The sequence below is a fragment of the Hirundo rustica genome, chromosome 8 (genome assembly GCF_015227805.2).
Source record: "Hirundo rustica isolate bHirRus1 chromosome 8, bHirRus1.pri.v3, whole genome shotgun sequence".
Classification (NCBI taxonomy): Eukaryota; Metazoa; Chordata; class Aves; order Passeriformes; family Hirundinidae; genus Hirundo; species Hirundo rustica.
Genome location: NC_053457.1, coordinates 18,941,072 through 18,957,362, shown reverse-complemented (window position 1 = coordinate 18,957,362; position 16,291 = coordinate 18,941,072). Strand labels below are relative to the sequence as shown.

At 47.4% G+C, this 16,291-nt stretch overlaps 1 protein-coding gene across 1 annotated transcript; it reads right to left on the bottom strand.

Moving 5' to 3' along the window:
- Positions 1-9,682: 9,682 nt before the first annotated feature.
- Positions 9,683-16,088, bottom strand: TMEM72 (transmembrane protein 72). Its single transcript, XM_040071655.1, has 5 exons — positions 15,724-16,088; positions 11,804-11,870; positions 11,337-11,408; positions 10,510-10,649; positions 9,683-10,338 (listed from the first exon to the last, which is right to left on the bottom strand). The coding sequence occupies exons 1-5, from the start codon at positions 15,791-15,793 to the stop codon at positions 9,878-9,880; spliced, it is 810 nt and encodes a 269-aa protein (XP_039927589.1). The 5' UTR covers positions 15,794-16,088; the 3' UTR covers positions 9,683-9,877.
- Positions 16,089-16,291: the final 203 nt, after the last annotated feature.

Genomic DNA, 16,291 nt, shown 5'->3' with positions numbered 1-16,291 from the left:
GGTATTGGATTAGGAGGCACCCTGAAGATAGTGCCACTGTTTTCTGCATGGCTGTGCATGGTTCACTTTTAACAAGCGAGGAACTGAAATTAGAACCAGTTCAGACAAAGTGGGATCCACTCAAAAACGGAGTTCCCAGTCTTCAAGGATCTTTGGCATGTAGGTGGGAAGAATCATTGCTGTTCTGTGTGCTGTGAATTCTCACCTGGCACATTCAGCACCCAGGAGGTTGCTCCAGATTGTGCAGAAGTGAACATCGTCTCCTTATCAAGTTCCAGCAAGGGACATTGAGGAGGGCCTCGGGATCATCTGTGGAAGGAGACAGCCTTGCTTTCCCCACTGCAGGATTGCTAAAATCAGCAGATGTTCCAAATGATGCCTCCCGCACGCACGATGCTGGCGCCAGCGAGGGGGGAGCAGCACGAGGGGCAGGTCAGCTCTGAGACGGCTTCTGTGACCACTGGCCTGTAATTTTCACTTGGGACTGCAAAGAATTACAGCCTTGGACTTTATTTATTAGAGAATCAAAGCCAGGGCTAGATAATTGCTTATGGCAAACTGGCCTCTCTATGTGGTACACCAGCCGTCAGCTAGCAGGGGGTAAAATCATAAATACAGGGTGTATATGCACACAAGGTGTGCTCATGCAATCCTCTGCTCACAATGGCTACTTGTCCCCTCACATGGCAGTTCACCTCAGAGGAAAATTTGGAATTTTTTGCAGAAGCACAGAATTTCAGGCACTAATCTCTCTGCTTTTTTCCCTTTTTGTTTAATCCTTGGTCACTCCTACCTGTGGGGAGCTGAACAAAGAGTGGAGATTAGCAAAAAAGGGTTTACTCAACACACCAGTAATCAGATCCTGGATCCATCAGCAAGTAACCAATGGGCTTTAGTGCCATTTCAGATGCCCTTGAGAACCCTTGCCTCCCCCTGGGATTTGGCTCAGGTTTTGTATATAGTCATTTTGGCTGAACCAGTTTCTTGCTTGATCATGTCTGGACTGTGTTTTATCTTAATCTGCTGAAGATTGCTTTATTTACAAAACTATAAGTAAACAATGAAGACTGGATTTTCAGGTAAACTTCACTTGGTTTATGCAAAGCTACAGCCAGAATTTCGAGTGTAGAAAAAAATTTCCATTTGTGATGACTGATGGGCACAAGTTGTTCAAAATCCTGAACATCAGTGATCTGCAAAATTTACAATGTATATCGCTGAACATTACAGGGGGGATAAAAGGATGAAAGAAGTGGTCATTTATGAGAGGAATTCTAAACATTTTCCCATTCCCAGGTGATGCAGACTAATCAGTTCTGTGCATTCAAAGCCATACAAAAACTCTTCAGGATCAGCAGGTTCTCCCAGTTTTCAGGATTTTTCTCTGTGACAGATGAATTTCTTTGAATAGGGTCTCAGTGTCTGATATCCTCACGTAAGCAATCTTTATGGAAATGCCAACCGACCTTTCAATAAAATCTTTGTAAATTCATAAATTTATAACATCATTATCATTTAAATTGTGTTTTTACATAGTTGTGATAAGCCTGAAAATTATTAGCATGATTGTATCTGGTTTGATATTATCCTTGGACTTCAGAATACTTGATAGGTAATCTCACCGTTTTTTATCCAGTTCTTTGATGTTGTGCAGGTTAGAGGGTTTTTGTTTGTTTGTTTGTCTGCTTTCCCTGTTACTGATGTACTTGGTTTTGGTATTTAGTCTGGTGGTGAGGCTACTTTACACCATCATGACTTTTCTAGCCATGGTATATTTTCTTACCTGCTACAGACTTTGGCTTGCAGAGGCCTGTCCAATGCAGAGTGTGTGTGTAACCATGCTGCAGAGGTTAGCTCTGTTAGTATGTGAAACCCAGGGAGTTTGCTGCCTTTGAAACATCAAATGCACGATGCATCAGCTACCCAGTGTGCACACATGCAGTTCTGTCTGAGAAATCAGTCAGAAATAGTGTCACTGCACCTAATTGGAGACAATCACCCTGATATTTCCCATCAAAGCAAAGTGGATTTACCAAAGCAACACATAATTAAATAGCAGGCTCTTATTATGCAATGCACATTGTCTTGTTTATTATTAATAGATAGGGGTGGTCATTTAAGATGAGCCTGGTTTGCTAAACAACCATAGCATGGAAAGGTATGATATCTCCTGGACGAGCTGAGGAAAAGCAGATTAGCTCCAGTAGTGCTACAAGGACAAGCCATTCCCACACACACCCTGTCCTAGGCACTGACCTCCCTCTGCTTGGGGAGGTGGGGCACACTGTCCTGCCGCTCCTGCCACGGAACCACACAGCGATGCTGCAAGAGCAGAGCATTGCACAGTGGTCAAGCCTTCTCAGAATTAAAAAGCAGAAGGAAAATTACACAGGGCAACATCATCAATCCATGTTTGTTTATGTTTGCTGTGTATTTGTGTTTTTTTGAGTTTGCTTTCTGGTCATTGAAGGGGAAAGAGACACTCCTAATGTATGTGGCAATTTCAGTCCCTAATGCAAGTATATGTTGTCATACTTCTGCTCAGGGAGAGGGAAAAAGAAATCTCCATTTGCCCTCTCCTGCTTTTCATGCACATCTATTTATGAGTGATTCATCCAGGGCAGAGTAAGTTTATAGACTAGTGAACTCAGAGGTCTGTTAAAGTTTCTCATGACTACTTTGAATAAATCAGATTTAAAACATGATTAAATAGATCAAATGAAATATAAACCACAGTGTATTAAAACAGAAATTCTACTTGGCTTCAGTTCTTCTTAGCAGCTGTTCTGCACAGGTATTGAGCCATGTACACACCTTCTCAGCTTCACAAGAAAGCTTTTCATAGATGTCAAACTTTTCCTTAAAAGGATAGAACAAAGGCAAAATGCTATTATAATTATTTTTCATCTTAGTAACTACAGCATTAAAATCATTCAAAAACAGATGAATGTTTTCAGAAATATTATTTAGCTTGTTATTTCTAGTTACTGTTAAGTGAAAGCTCTGTAAAACTTGATTAAAAATTATCATTGCAGATTTTTTACTTGAGGTTAGCTTTGACTGAATTCCATTCAGCTTGTAATTTTGACTGTGCATGCCTGAGAGGTAAAATCTTTTTAATAAAAAAAGCCATCTTTCTGAATGGCTGATCTGAATGTCAGTCATATGTGGGTCATAATTCTACAAAAAAGGTTTAAGAAATTGCTCAACTTGATTTTTCTTTTGTTTTTAATTGTTTTACAGACTTAGCTGGTTGTAGGGCAGTTATTAGAATAATTACTTTTTCAATAAAATATTGAGTAACAAAGCTCAGCTTGTGCGTGGAAGTTCTGTGAAGTCCAGAGTGGCTGCACGAGCATTTCACAGGTGACACAAGAGTTTTCACAGGTATAAGCAAGTAGCAAGAAAGAAGAGAGTCTGTCCAGAATGGCACACAGGACATTGTTTTGGGGCAGAGCCAGCACAGTGGCTGCAATAGCATTTCCATGGCAATATAATTCCATGTGATATTTTTCACTTTACCTTGTCTGGTAGTTTGTCTGACATGATCTGCCATGTACCCTGTCGAGAAACACAGTATTGATGGAGTAATTCATACCTGTGGCACAGTTTCAGGACAAGCAGCACCGAAATTAACGAGTTTGGGGCATTCTTTATTGTAGCTGTGGGACATAAAGCAAAAAATATTTTGCCATTTTGCGCCAGCTTTTCTGTGGTTGAAAGTGCTATGGAAGTCGAAAACAAAAAGACAGGGAATTTTGGTTTACAAGGAATCAGCTTGAATAAGGAAAGGTTTGTGTCTGTGATTACCAGTTGGAAGTGAAGAAAAAACAAAACAATGAGCTAGATAAAATGATTATAGCAGAAATGCTATAGTACTGGCTAAGAGCCAGGAAAAGTAATGACAAAAGCAGAGCCTTTTCCATTTCCAAACCAGTCAGCAAGAATTTGTTTGCAATTTCCTTCTTAGGGCACTTCCATGAGAGATGTTGACAGTAAGATTGTCATATTTTTTACACTGTCACAACATGTAGTCCCAGTGTGAAACAGATAACATGTCTATGCTGGAGAAGACACTGAATTTCCATTTCTGCAGCTGATGATTTCTTCTGAGCTTGCAGATGCTTGCATGAGAAACAGATGCTGAGATGGAATAATAATTAATTAGAGATAAATAAGATGGAGTTCATTTTCCTGCCTGGGCCTGGGTTTTTGAGGGAAAGATGCTGCTAAAGGGTGCAATTTCCTTCTCAAGCCCAGTCCCTCAAGAACTTCTCAGATCAAGCTTCCTTGCTATGCTGTTGCAAAATTATATATGCAGAAAGGGCTCTGGGGGCTGTTTTCTCAAGAGGTACAGAAGTAAAAGAAGTAATGAAGAACCCAGAGCAAGTCTCCCCACCTTGAAAGGGAGAAATGGAGTGCTACTATATCAAATTGAAAAGTCCTATCATTATACCAAATTCTCCCCGAGAATTTTACTTGAGTGTGGCTTAGAGAGTAGCCAGCATAGAAGAGTTTCTTCCCCTCAGTTTTCTGCACAATATAACCTTTTTGTGCTCTTCTGCTTTCTCTTGCTATTGAAGGAAGTCATGCAGTCTAGCAAAAACATTACTAAAAAAAATTGCTTTTTTTTTTAATGGCACAAATGCTTTTTTTTTAATGTGGGTTTTGTTTTTTTACATACTGCATCAGTAGGCATCAAGAGTTGGAAGGTGAGATTTAAAAAAACAACCCTGGATAAACATAACAAGTTAGCTGGAGCTGCTGCATAGTCTCTCTTTTTTGGGCACATTCCCAAGATCTGCTTCCTTCTTTCCTTCTAGGCACAGTTTGGAAGATGTGAGCCCCCTCTGCAGTGCTGAAAGCCTCATCCAAATCTGCAGCTGCAAGTGTGTCTCTGTGGGGAGTGTGGGGGCAGTCGGGGAGCTGGGAGCCAGCACAGGGCTGGGGGCTGACAAGAAAGGTTGGGCACCTGGGTGGGTACCAGACACAGCTGCTCTTACAGAGTTTTGGAGAGGGAGGGGCAGGAAAGAACTGTGCAATCATGTCACAGTCCGTGTAATTTTGTTTAGCGTGACATGATCAAGTCAGTGTTTCCTCTTAAAGAGTGCTCTGGAGGGGAAAAGTTTGGGGTGAAGAAGTGGCTCGGCAGAAGGAAGAGATGAGAGTGGGATAGGGATTAGTGTTAAGATGCTGTCCACAACTTCCTTCTGAGCTGTAGGAAGTTCAGGATGTGATGAGGAGGATCTGCCAATAAACATTACTCTCGCCTTTTTTTTTTTTTTTTTTCCTTTTTTACTTACTTTTTTCTTTTTCCTGTCTGCCATATAGATTCCCTCTCTAGTCTGTGATCCAAAGACCTGCGCTGGTTCCTGGTGTTTGCCTAGAGCCTCAAAGCAAGATTCAATAAAGTCACATGCTGAGTGAAAAATTGCCTAGAATTAGAATCCAAGAGGCGCCTCAAACATTCATTAGGATATAACCTATGCAGTGGTTTCACTAGCGGTTTGTCAGCTGATGCACAGTGGCTGGAAGTCATATTCCTGTATTTGCATCATTCCAAGCAGACAAGGGTGCTGACAGCTCCAAGCAATCCCAGGCAGGTTTGGGATCTAGTTTTGGTTTCTGTAACTTCCCTCACAGTACAGAATGGGAGGCCAACCAAAACAGAAACTTAATTTCTGTCCCAGCACATGGGAGAAGCTCCTGACTGGGACAGGAGAAGATGCAGGGCTGAAGAGTGGTAGGGTTGCAGTTGTGTCAGTATGCAGCATTTGGAATCAAGTGGAGACAGGTCCTCTCCTGCATGTGGATATGACTCAATACTGAATTAGGAGCCACCAATGCCACTGATGGTGATACTGGTGTTTGCTGATGAGAGTGTTGCAGTTACAGGCTCAAGCAGGGCATTTTTGATTTTAACTACTGACACTGCAGAAACTGAAAACTTTTCTCTCTGAGTGTGCCCTACTTTCCTAAGACGGCTGTTGTTTGGGTTAAACATTAATTTCCATGATTCAAATATGGAGCAGAACTCAGAGAATTGGGGGGCCAGAGTCCTGTGGGGATTTAGGGAGTCAGGGGGGCGACTATCCAAGTCCCTGGTGTGAGGTGGGGGCACTGTGGTGGGGCAGGTAATGTGACTGTCTCCAGGGCTCTGCAATAACTACTTGTTCGTTGGAAGAAACGAGGAATTGTAAGTGAAGCTGGCACTGAAATCTGGTTTTCCTGTATATGAAACTTGAAATGGAGTTACTGCTTGCAACATACCAGTTCACTAAGTTTTGATGGGGGCTGTCAAGTAGCATTGTAGTGTTTCCAATTCACATGTAAAGCAGGCAATTTTTTCCTGATGCAGTGGAACCTTCGGTGGAAATTATGAAGGAAACAATTTCTGCCAGGATTACCTCACAGAGTTTTACCTTACACATGTATTTCTTTTGGATGATTCATCTCATTTCCTTTCAGTATGCAAATCCACAGGAGTTTATAGCTTTATGCACTCCAGCCCAGTGGATTAATCTCAGTGGACCAGCTGAGTAATGAATTTTTGCAATGCAGGCAAAAATTACATAGCAGAGTCCATGTAGTGGTGTGTGGACCAAGCAGCTCATATTCAGATACAGTGCATGGCAAAGTTAAAAGTTAATAGCATCAAGTTCTCCCTCTTTTTTTTTGTTTTTTTTTTTTTTTTTTCCTCCCCTGCAATTACCATGCATATACGAGAGCTTTTCTCATAGAGACCCCCCACAGCCCTCTACAGCATCTCTGGTGCTTTCAGTAGCCCCTGGAATGGCTCTTATAGCTAGATGTAGAGAGTCGGCCAACAGAGAAGTGCACGCTTGAGTGAATAATCTCTGAGGCCTCTGCAAAGTCATCTGACACCCCCTGAGGCTGAACATTTCCTCTGCACTGGGTTTTAAAAAAAGCCTGAGGCTTTGTTTCTTTAAGCAGTTGAGCAGCTCTAACAGCCTGCTGACTCTGAAAGAGGTCCTTTTATCCCACATCTCCTTCATTTGTGGCTGGCCCTCCCTGAATTTATTTGGCTGATTACCCAAGAAGATAGCCACCTGCTTTCTTTTTCCCAGTTGTTGTTCCTCTGGGTTAACAGGTCTGTATGCTGATGGAGCTGGAAGGTGGCACTGGGGGTGGGATGGGTGGTGGGGAGCAGAGAGGGGGATGTACACATGGACCCCTCGGCACAGAGAACCTGGGAAGCAGCTCACGTGCTGTTTGAGGGGCAGCTTGTCAGCCTCTGAAGGAGCAGCCACTTCCCCAGGGTGGGTGCACGCTCTTGGCAGACTCCAGGGTGAGTCAGCCATGGACTTTCCCTGAACAGGAAATTTAATACCACAGAAAAGACAAGAAGCCTTTTTTCCCCATCCTTTATCTCCTGAGCCAACTAGATGTGGGGTTGGAGAAGAACCAAGCCAACACAAGGGAGCATGCAAGAAAAGCAAGCAGGTTCAGTGCTGGCTCCATGAAGCCTGAAAAATCACCTCACTTGTAGTTTCCTCCAGTCTCGGTTCTGAAGGGAGACCTACAACAGGCTTTTAAAAGAAGAGTCTAAAAATGGAAACCTAATTGTGCAGACTAACAACCGCAAACACATTTTAAGCACTTCACAGAACAATGAAATTAGCTCCCTGCACACTTGAAAGTGCCAAAGGTGCTGTCACCACATTGCTTTGCCCCTTGCCAGCTGGCCCTGCTGCCCCACAGGTACAAACCATGGGGGCTGGCTCATCGAGTAAGGGCTAAAGGACGATATTTGTAGCAGAGCATCTGCTCCTGCCCAGGAGCTTTGCTGAGGGCTAGAAAAGAGTCTAGAATAATACAGTCTTTCTCTTGTCAGCAGATTGCTCCAGATATTGGGAGCAGTGCCTTTTCAGTGAAGTTTATGTGTTCAATTAATTATGCAAGGTTCAAAGAGCCTTGGATGCTGCAGAAAGCTGACTTTGCTAATGAAAATGGCTCTAATTGCAGAGCAGATGTGTGGTCGAGCTGGGAAGCCAGCTCTGTCTTTTTGGGCAGGGTAGGCTAGGGTGGGTATCCTGCTAGTAAGGCTGGGTTGGGACCTTGGTTGGTGCAGGTATGTTTGTCACCAGCTTTAGTGGAAAGTAGCTTTATTTTTTTCTCTCCTAATGTGATGAGTACACCAGGTTGAGGGTGAAGTTGTGGTTGGATCCTGGGCTTGCTGCTATCAGTTGTGCAGTGTTAACTGGGTGCAATTTTCTGAAGATATTTTTACAGCTGCAAATCCACCCTAAAGGCACATGTGTACGTGACTATTCCCCAGCACACCATGATAGGATGGAAGGTTAATTTCTGCAGCCAGAAACAGGAGGTCTCTAATCCACGTATCATTAATACCAAGGATTATTCAAGTGTTACATCACTTGAAATATTGGTGATGTAACAAAAAGGTTTTTTTCTGTCTCAATGCAGGACCGACAAGTGTGTGTAACCCCTCATAAACTGCTCTTGTCAACAGTTTCATTACTAAACACAGACAGTCAAATATTGTGAGTCAAAATCTTTCATCTTCTTCCTCATCCATATCACAAATTAGAAGTAACTTAAAAAGAGTTAATTAAAAAGTAGCACTGGTTTCTTATCTCAATTGTCTTCTGATTACACTTTGATCTACACTTTCCTAAATGAACATGGTGATTGCCTCTTGAAGAGCTGAGATCTTAAATAGAAGAAATAATGTATTTACAAGCAAAACCAGCCAGCTAACTGGCTTCTACCTTATAAGTAGTCTAGCAGGTCCTAGGAACCTTCTCTAATTACCATCACTTCCTCTCCAGTGCTGTGTGTCTGGGCTCAGGGCACTAATAGTGTTTCATCCCAACAGCAGCGACAGTGTGCAATACTTCTTGTCCATGTCCGAGGAACCCAGCCACCTGAGCTCTTCCCACGTTCTCAGGTAGAGCTGAATAGGAGAGAAACACTTGATTATGACTGAATTATGTCCTCAAAAGGCAGAAACTATGCCAAGATTAAGCCAGGGTTAAGGGGTTTAGGGAAGAGCTGGCATGGAAGAAACTGGTGGGACAGTATGGTAATTTTATTATTGCCTTTGCCATCTGGGGTCCATAATTACACGCATTGGAGTTACACACAGTCTGCTGTGCCAGTGTGGTGCTGAACCTCAGGCTCTGGGCTGCCATATCATCCCAAAGTTCTTCTAATTCAAGGGGGCTGTCCCAGCAGGGGACACCAAGAAAGCCTCTGCTCCTGTTTAGGTGTCCCCAAGGGCAGAGATGATTTCCCTGCTGGGCTCAGAGAGTGCCTGGGGAGGTACGAAGCAGGTGCTAATGCCAGGGGTGCGCTTGGTCTCAGCCCACCTCCGAAATACGTTTTGCACCTCTCAAGCCGCCGCAGCGGGTGCAGGTGCTGAGAGGGAACCTGCAGGCTGCAGTGCCCCGTGCTGAACGCAGCCCGGCCTGGGCCCTGCGGTGTGCGGCGAGGGCCAGAGGGACACAAGAGCCCCAGCAGAGGCTGCTCCGGGCACAGAGGTCTCCCGTCCCGCTGCCTGCTGCTGCCAGAAGGGAGGCACTCAGCACGCTGTGATGCCCGGCAGGAGCACCGCGCTGGCGTGTCCTGCTGAACGGGGGTGACGCACACGAGCGAGGCCGTGGGAGCAGGAGCCTCGCTGCGCTGGCACTACCCCGGCTGGACCACGCCTGTCCCCCGGGCCCGCCACAACGCGTGGCACCAGGGAGTGCGGGCAGCCCCCGGAAGAGGGGGTGGCACTGCTGTCACCCCGAAAGTACGGAAGGCATAAAGGGCCGTCTCCTGGGGCCCTTTGGCTGCTGGAGCATCTGTTCCGTGGTAGCAGGCCTGTCCTGTCCTCATTCCTGCTGAGGGCTCAAAAGAGGCCGGCAGAGCTGAGAGGGGCGACGATGATGGGGGCGTCAGGCGGGGTGAGGATGGGCGTTGTGTCCGACGTGGTTTCCTCGGCCTCGCTCTCCACATCCTCCGAGTTCTCGCTGACAGAGGGGATGATCTGCACCACCTTCTCCTGAAAGTGCACTTGCTTGCGAGGGACAGGCACGGCTGCTGGTTGGACAGGAGTCTCCGGGGCTGAGCTCCTGTCCTTGCTGCCCTTCAGGATGCTCTTCATATGGCCCAGAAGCGAGCGGTGCTGCTCCCTCTGGGCCCCGTGGAAGGTGTAGGTCTGCTCAGTGTCACCAATGATGGTTGGGGCTGCCTCGGTGGCTGAAGGGTCCACGTACTGACCTGCCTGGGGATGCGTCTCTTTGTGCCCTGGGCTCTTCCTCCTCTTGCTCAGCAGGAAGTAGGCCAGGGCAGTGAGCACCAGCATGGACCCTGCGGACAAGACTATGTTGGCTGAGGGCTCTGGCAAGTGGGAAGCAGCGCTTGGTCCGGCTAGCCCAGTGCTGCTGGCCACCAGCCCAGCACCCTGCACATGCCCACCTCCACCCCTTGACAGACCATGCTCGTCTTCCATCTGCACTACTCCCCACCTAAGCTTCTCACCAGGGATGGTGACATGCCAGACGAGGACAGGATGCAGGAAGCAAGCCACTGAGAGCAGCGTGTACCCCAGGAATTTCTGGAAGCTCCCTGGGCATCTAGCTCGCTTCCAGCAGGCCTGTGCCAGGGATTCAGGCCTGTGACTGGGGAGAGAAAGAGAGGTCCTTGTGGGATGAGGCACCAACCATATGCCTAGAAGATTTGGTCCTAACCATGGCCCATCTAGAAGTGCAGATCCTCACTCTGGTTTGGCAGGAGATGGGTGTGTTTTTCAGGGAAGGTAAGCAAAGCCTGAACATATTCTGCTGGGAGAAGAGCATTTCCCAGAGGCCAGCATCTCAGTGTCTCACTAATCAATTGCCTATTATTTGGAGTAAGGTGCTGCCTCTAAGCTGTGAGGACTTTTGAGTTTATGCTAGAAGACAGCAGCAGTGCTCAGCCTCTGAAAAGGACATAAGGATTGTCTAAATTTTGACTTTAACTTCCATGCTCTTCACTGGAGGGAGCAGCAGCTCACCCTGGGGATCTGGCTCTTCCTTCAGCCCTGGTACCTTTTGCCTACACACAGTGTTAAGCAGATGCTGAAGACCAGGGTTTGTGATGATGCTCAGGAAATTGTGGCACAAGCCTGGGTTAAAACACAGGTTTAAATGGCTGTGCACACGGACCCATTTACCACCCCCCTGTCTGAGTGCGCTTGCCTTGGCATTAGGGGCAGGACCTTTGGTCTGGCACTTGCTGCTCCCCCAGATCTGGTGTTGCCTGTAAGGGGCAAGGTGCCTTTGGGAGGTCCCACCGTGGCTGGAGAGCAGTGGGCAGGTTCTACTCACGTGAAGCACATCTCCAGGAATAAACTGATAAAGAAGAAGCCTTCACAGACCGTAACTGCAACCCCTGAAAAACTGAAAGGTGGAGCTGTCAGGGGAGAAGAGCTGTGTTTGAGTATGTTCTCCAGGTGGGCAGAAAGGGCACAGTGGGCCAGAATTTACTATTCAGCTCTCAGCACAGTCTGTCCACCTCTGCTCACCTGGTTTGTGGAGGAAAACTCAAGGCCCTTCTGCCCCTGGGGAGTCAACTTACAGCCAGTGTCCCTCTGGCCTGCCCAAGTCTGCAGTAGCATCTCTTTTTCTAACAGAAATACCTTACTTTTCCGAAACTTCCATATGGAGAACTGAAATACCCAAAGCCTTGGACACTGTTCCCTGCTGCTGTTGCAGTCTAGCTTGGTGCTACATACGGTGGAGGGGTTGACCTTGTCACCTCTGCCAGCTCTGATTTCAAGTGCAAAAATACTCACAGCAGATAGAAAGCCAGGCTTTTGAACTGTCCTCGCTGCAGAGTTTCTATGCCCACACCGATCAGCACTAGAAAGAGAAGGTAGGAAAGGTGCTGACTGTAGGGTTCACTCCCAGATCCCCTGGGTTAGTTCCCAGCTCCCAGGATAGATGTCCCCATTTCCCCAGAGGCTAGCAAGGCAGCTTCTCCCATGCAGGGCAGCATGCTAGGACTGCCAGCAGCAGTGATTCATGCTGACACACCAGCCCCGAAGAGTCAGAGCTGAGTGCTGCCCTTGACACACAGCCCTGAAAACCATCCCAGCTGCACCCCTATTACCGCAGCCTCGCCACCGTGTGGGCTGGGGAAAGGTGCTCTGGGAATACCAGCTGGCCTTGGACAGCTGGGGGAGGTGAGCAGCAGTGTCCTGTGCTGTTGCAGCCTCTGCCACATCTCCGCTGCCACAGGGCCTGCTGCCCGCTGCCCCATCCTTCTCTGCCCGGGTCCCCCGGTGCCTGCCAGCCCCACTGCCTGGCCCTCCCTGCTTGCCCAGGCCTGCTGCACCCAACACGTGGCTGCAGAGCAGGGGAACTGTGCCAGCTGCCTTCCTGAAGGGCTGTAGCCATAGCATCAGGATCCTTTGCTAGCCAAACAGAAAAAACATATAGTGGCAACAGGCAGATTAAAAAGAGGGAATGAACGTTCTCTCAATGCCTCAGCCAGTACAGAACACCAGGGAGTCAATTTTAGGGGGATTAAGAGTATTAGCAAGGCTAAAATCTTTGATGGATTGGCCAATAGCTTCAGGGGATGGAAAATTTCCTTCAACATCCTTCAGTTCCTTTCAAGATTATTTCTAAAACAGAGCAGAAATGTAATGCCTCACACCAGCTGCAGCAAGTTGGTCAGTACATGCCAGTTCGCAGGGCTCAATGTCAGCAGTGTGGAGCTGAATGAAGCCCAGGTTTCACAGCCACAGCATCGCCTTGGGCAGTCTCCTGTCTGCACCTGATGTCTCCACCCCTCACTGAGCAGTCCCCACCCATCCACTGGTGCTCAGGAAGTTCACCACCGGTCCTGTCTCATGCACACTGGCCAAGGTTTGAGGTGCAGGTTGGATCCATTTCTCTGAGCTGTGGTTTGGTCCATCTGGAGAAGGCCACCAGGCTCCCAAACAGGTTCCCAGATCGGTGTCTATCGAGACAGCAGTGTAGGTCAATGCCAAGGGTCAGCTTTCCCATCTGGGCTGAAAGAAATCCCTCTGTGTTTTCCCTGTGTCTCCTGCAGCTGCTGGCCCCTGTCAGCCAAGGGAACACATGGGACCCATGTGCCACCCTTTTACACTGCCTTTCCAGCCCTGAGCAGAGCACAGGGAAATAAGTCTCATCAGAAGGCTGTGAAGCTGCCAGAGTTGTGTAATCCTACATGCAAAGTACTGTCTTTTACTATCTTGTACTGAGGGCCATTCTTTATAATCTTCCCTACAAATGTGGAGTTCATTCATTCTCATTCATTCATTCATTCATTCCCTGCAGATTAATGCAGAATTCTACAGCTTGGCTGCTAGCTCAAGCCTCTGCTCTGGGGATGGGGAGATTTCCTCCTTTTGCACAGCTTCTGCTTTATCCACAAAGCTGTTTGGATGAAGAATCTGCAAGAAGAAAAGAGCTGTTTCGAGGTGTTTGTTTGGACTAGTCACTGCCTTGGTTTGGATCTTGTCCAAACCATGTGGCTAAAGGCACATGATTAGGAATTAAATGGTTGAAAGCATGAGAATTAAGAAATAAGTAGGAACTCTTTCCTAGATGCAGAAATCACAAGGCCTAGAATCACTGAATTGGAGATGCTGCAAACACTGCAGCAAATCACAGGGCTGTTTGAGGACTCTTTGCTATCCTGCCATAAGACAAGTTAGCCATTTTGTGATACAAAGGAAGCCCTGTAGCCTCACCATAGCAGAGAGCCATCACACTCCAAGATCCTGGGGGAAGGGGAGGTTTATATTATGTTGGTAACTTGTATTTACTAGCAGCATAAGGAGCTGGCCAGGCCTTCTCAGCATCAATTAGTGAGGCTGATGCACTCTCCGCTTCATAGGTTTTTTCAAACAAAACCCATGGGAATTTCTTCTGCATGGTTTCCATTTCATTCAAAATCCTCATACACCTCATCAGGCACTAAACACTGCATCGAGCTGACTCCTTACCCCATTGAAACACACAGAGGAATAAAACACAGGCACATCCCATTCTTGACGAGCCTTTTGGGAAAGTCAGGTGATACTGGGAATGCACCAGAGCTATGGAAAAGCACAGTGAGTTGTAGTGCAGCACTCTATGCTCTGTGATGTTAAGCAGATAGATAACTGCAGAGACCATTTAAAGGAAAATTAAAGAAAGATGTGCAGATGCTGCAAAATGATGAAAACACGCAGGAGAATAAGATGATATTCCACTAACACATTTCTACATTGTAAACTACTTCCAATTTTGTTGTTTTAGCTCAGTTTTCTCACGACAACGAGCTCACATTTTCTCCCAGGAAGGTCTCCAAAAATTTCCTTGGAGTTTTAAGTGAGAATATGACCAGTGTGAGGCTCATGGAGGCCCAAGGGGATGGGGATGAAGAAATGAAGAGATCTGCATTTTCTGATTAAAGCTGTGTCCCACCTCCTACTGCTGCAGTATCATCATGACATGCACTTATCTACTGGGAGTTTGTGTAAACTCAGAGACTCAGATCTCTGCCTGTTACCAGTATCAGTCCTTTAAAGCACATTCCAGGGCCTCCATCACCCCAGCTGTGTCCTTGGGAACCTGTGCAGGCTTCAGCTGACCTGTGCGCTTTCTACTTTGTCCCTGGTTTGAGCAAAGTGTCTCTTCATGACTGTCTGCAGCTGATAAAGGAAATGCAAAGGCAGGAGGGCCTGCAGTGACTTACTCTGCAGTGTCTGACTCCGAAACCCCTGGGGTTCTGAAACAGGAACCACAGGCACCACCTCAAGTCACCTCTCACCAGGAACCTCTGGTTCACCCCCCCAGCCTTTAGACAAATCAGACCCTTTGATCTCTGCTTTACTGATGGGGAAACTGAGGCAGAGAGTGCTGCCTGTCCTGTCCCACAACAGCTAGTCAGCAGCAGTGCCAGAGTCTACCCCTGAGCCCTCTGCTTTGGAGATGCTCCATGGGCAGTGTTCCATCCTCCTGACAGAGACTGTATTTGACACCTGGCTCAAATCACCTGCATTTCAACTGAAACCAAGCACTTGGGTGTGTCACCAAACCCAGAACACCCCAGTCCAAAGCAGCCCCTGGCAGCAGGTGAGAGGATGTAACTCATCGGGTACCAGGTGGGTGAATTTATGGTGTTCGTACTGCAGCTATAACCTGCTCTGAGCTGCTCCCTGACAGGCTGCTGGAGAGGCAGAAGAATGCTTTTATAGTAACTATGCCATGATGGCTGGGACAGAACCTCTCCATCCTGCCTGGCACAGGACATCTCACTGTGCACACTACAAGGAGCTCCTCCTTCATCTTCACATCCCACACTGTAGCCCGGCAGTTTTGCACAACCATGAGTATTTTGCTTTTCAGTCTCATTCACATCTTGCCTATGCCAGTATCTGTTTTAGAAAAATAGAGTTTATGTGTTTTTTTCATTTGTTTGGGGGGTTTTTTGTGTTTTTTTTTGGTGTGCTTTAGCTTGCCCTCTGAATGTTGTCTCTTTCTTTCTGATGTCTCACTGTGCCTCCCACAGCATTTTGAAAGAGCCTGGCCAGGCACCAAGAACTCTCCCACCCTGGGTCCCAGAGCAAACATGAGTAAGTTTCCTTGTCCCCTACAGAGGATGGGGCCATGGCTGTAGCTGGCCAAAGGCAGCCTGGAGCTCCCGGCACCCACTCAGCGCCTTGCAGAGCCAAAGACAAAGAGAACTTGCTCTTACCTGCTGCGGTGGAGATGCCCAGCAATCGGCAGGTGTACTCCAGGGCACTCCAAAACGCCTTGTGCTGCATGGTGAAGGGGTGAAGACCGCAGTAGAGGCAGGCAGAATCTCCTCTTCAGAGCCCCCACCTGACACGCAGCCCAGCAGCTCCCAGAAACAGGCAGAGCCTCTCGTTCCCTGGCCTGAGTGACCTTCCCGAAGGAAAGGGCAGTGCGTGCGGGACCGGCCACCTCCGCAGGGCCTCCCAGGGGAGGGTGGTCAGAGAATGAGCTGCCAGCCCAGGGAACCGGTCAGTGCTGCTTCCTGCTGCTCCCAGGGGCCGTGGACACCCGGCCTTTTCCTGCTCTCCGCTCGCTCCTTCTCGGCCCGGGGTGATTAATGATTGGTAAGGCAGGGGTGCAGCTCTGGGAGCCTTTGTACCCCAAGTGCATGGTGCACGGCCTTCGCTGCTCCTGAGGTGGAGGCTCTGCAAGCCCAAGCTGATTAAATGGATGTGAAGTCATTAGTGCTGTGCAGCTCCCGGCAGGTTAACCATTTGTGAGGATGACGATGTTTGCTCTGGGCAAGA

What these genes read in the sequence shown, in the direction of transcription:
- TMEM72 (XM_040071655.1), bottom strand. Translation starts at nt 15,793, where the DNA reads ATGCAGCACAAGGCGTTTTGGAGTGCCCTGGAGTACACCTGCCGATTG. An exon ending in GGGCATCTCCACCGCAGCAG is followed by an intron (nt 11,871 to 15,723) that starts GTAAGAGCAAGT and finishes TTCTCTTTCTAG; the next exon opens with TGCTGATCGGTGTGGGCATA. An exon ending in TTCCTGGAGATGTGCTTCAC is followed by an intron (nt 10,650 to 11,336) that starts GTGAGTAGAACC and finishes TTCTCTCCCCAG; the next exon opens with TCACAGGCCTGAATCCCTGG.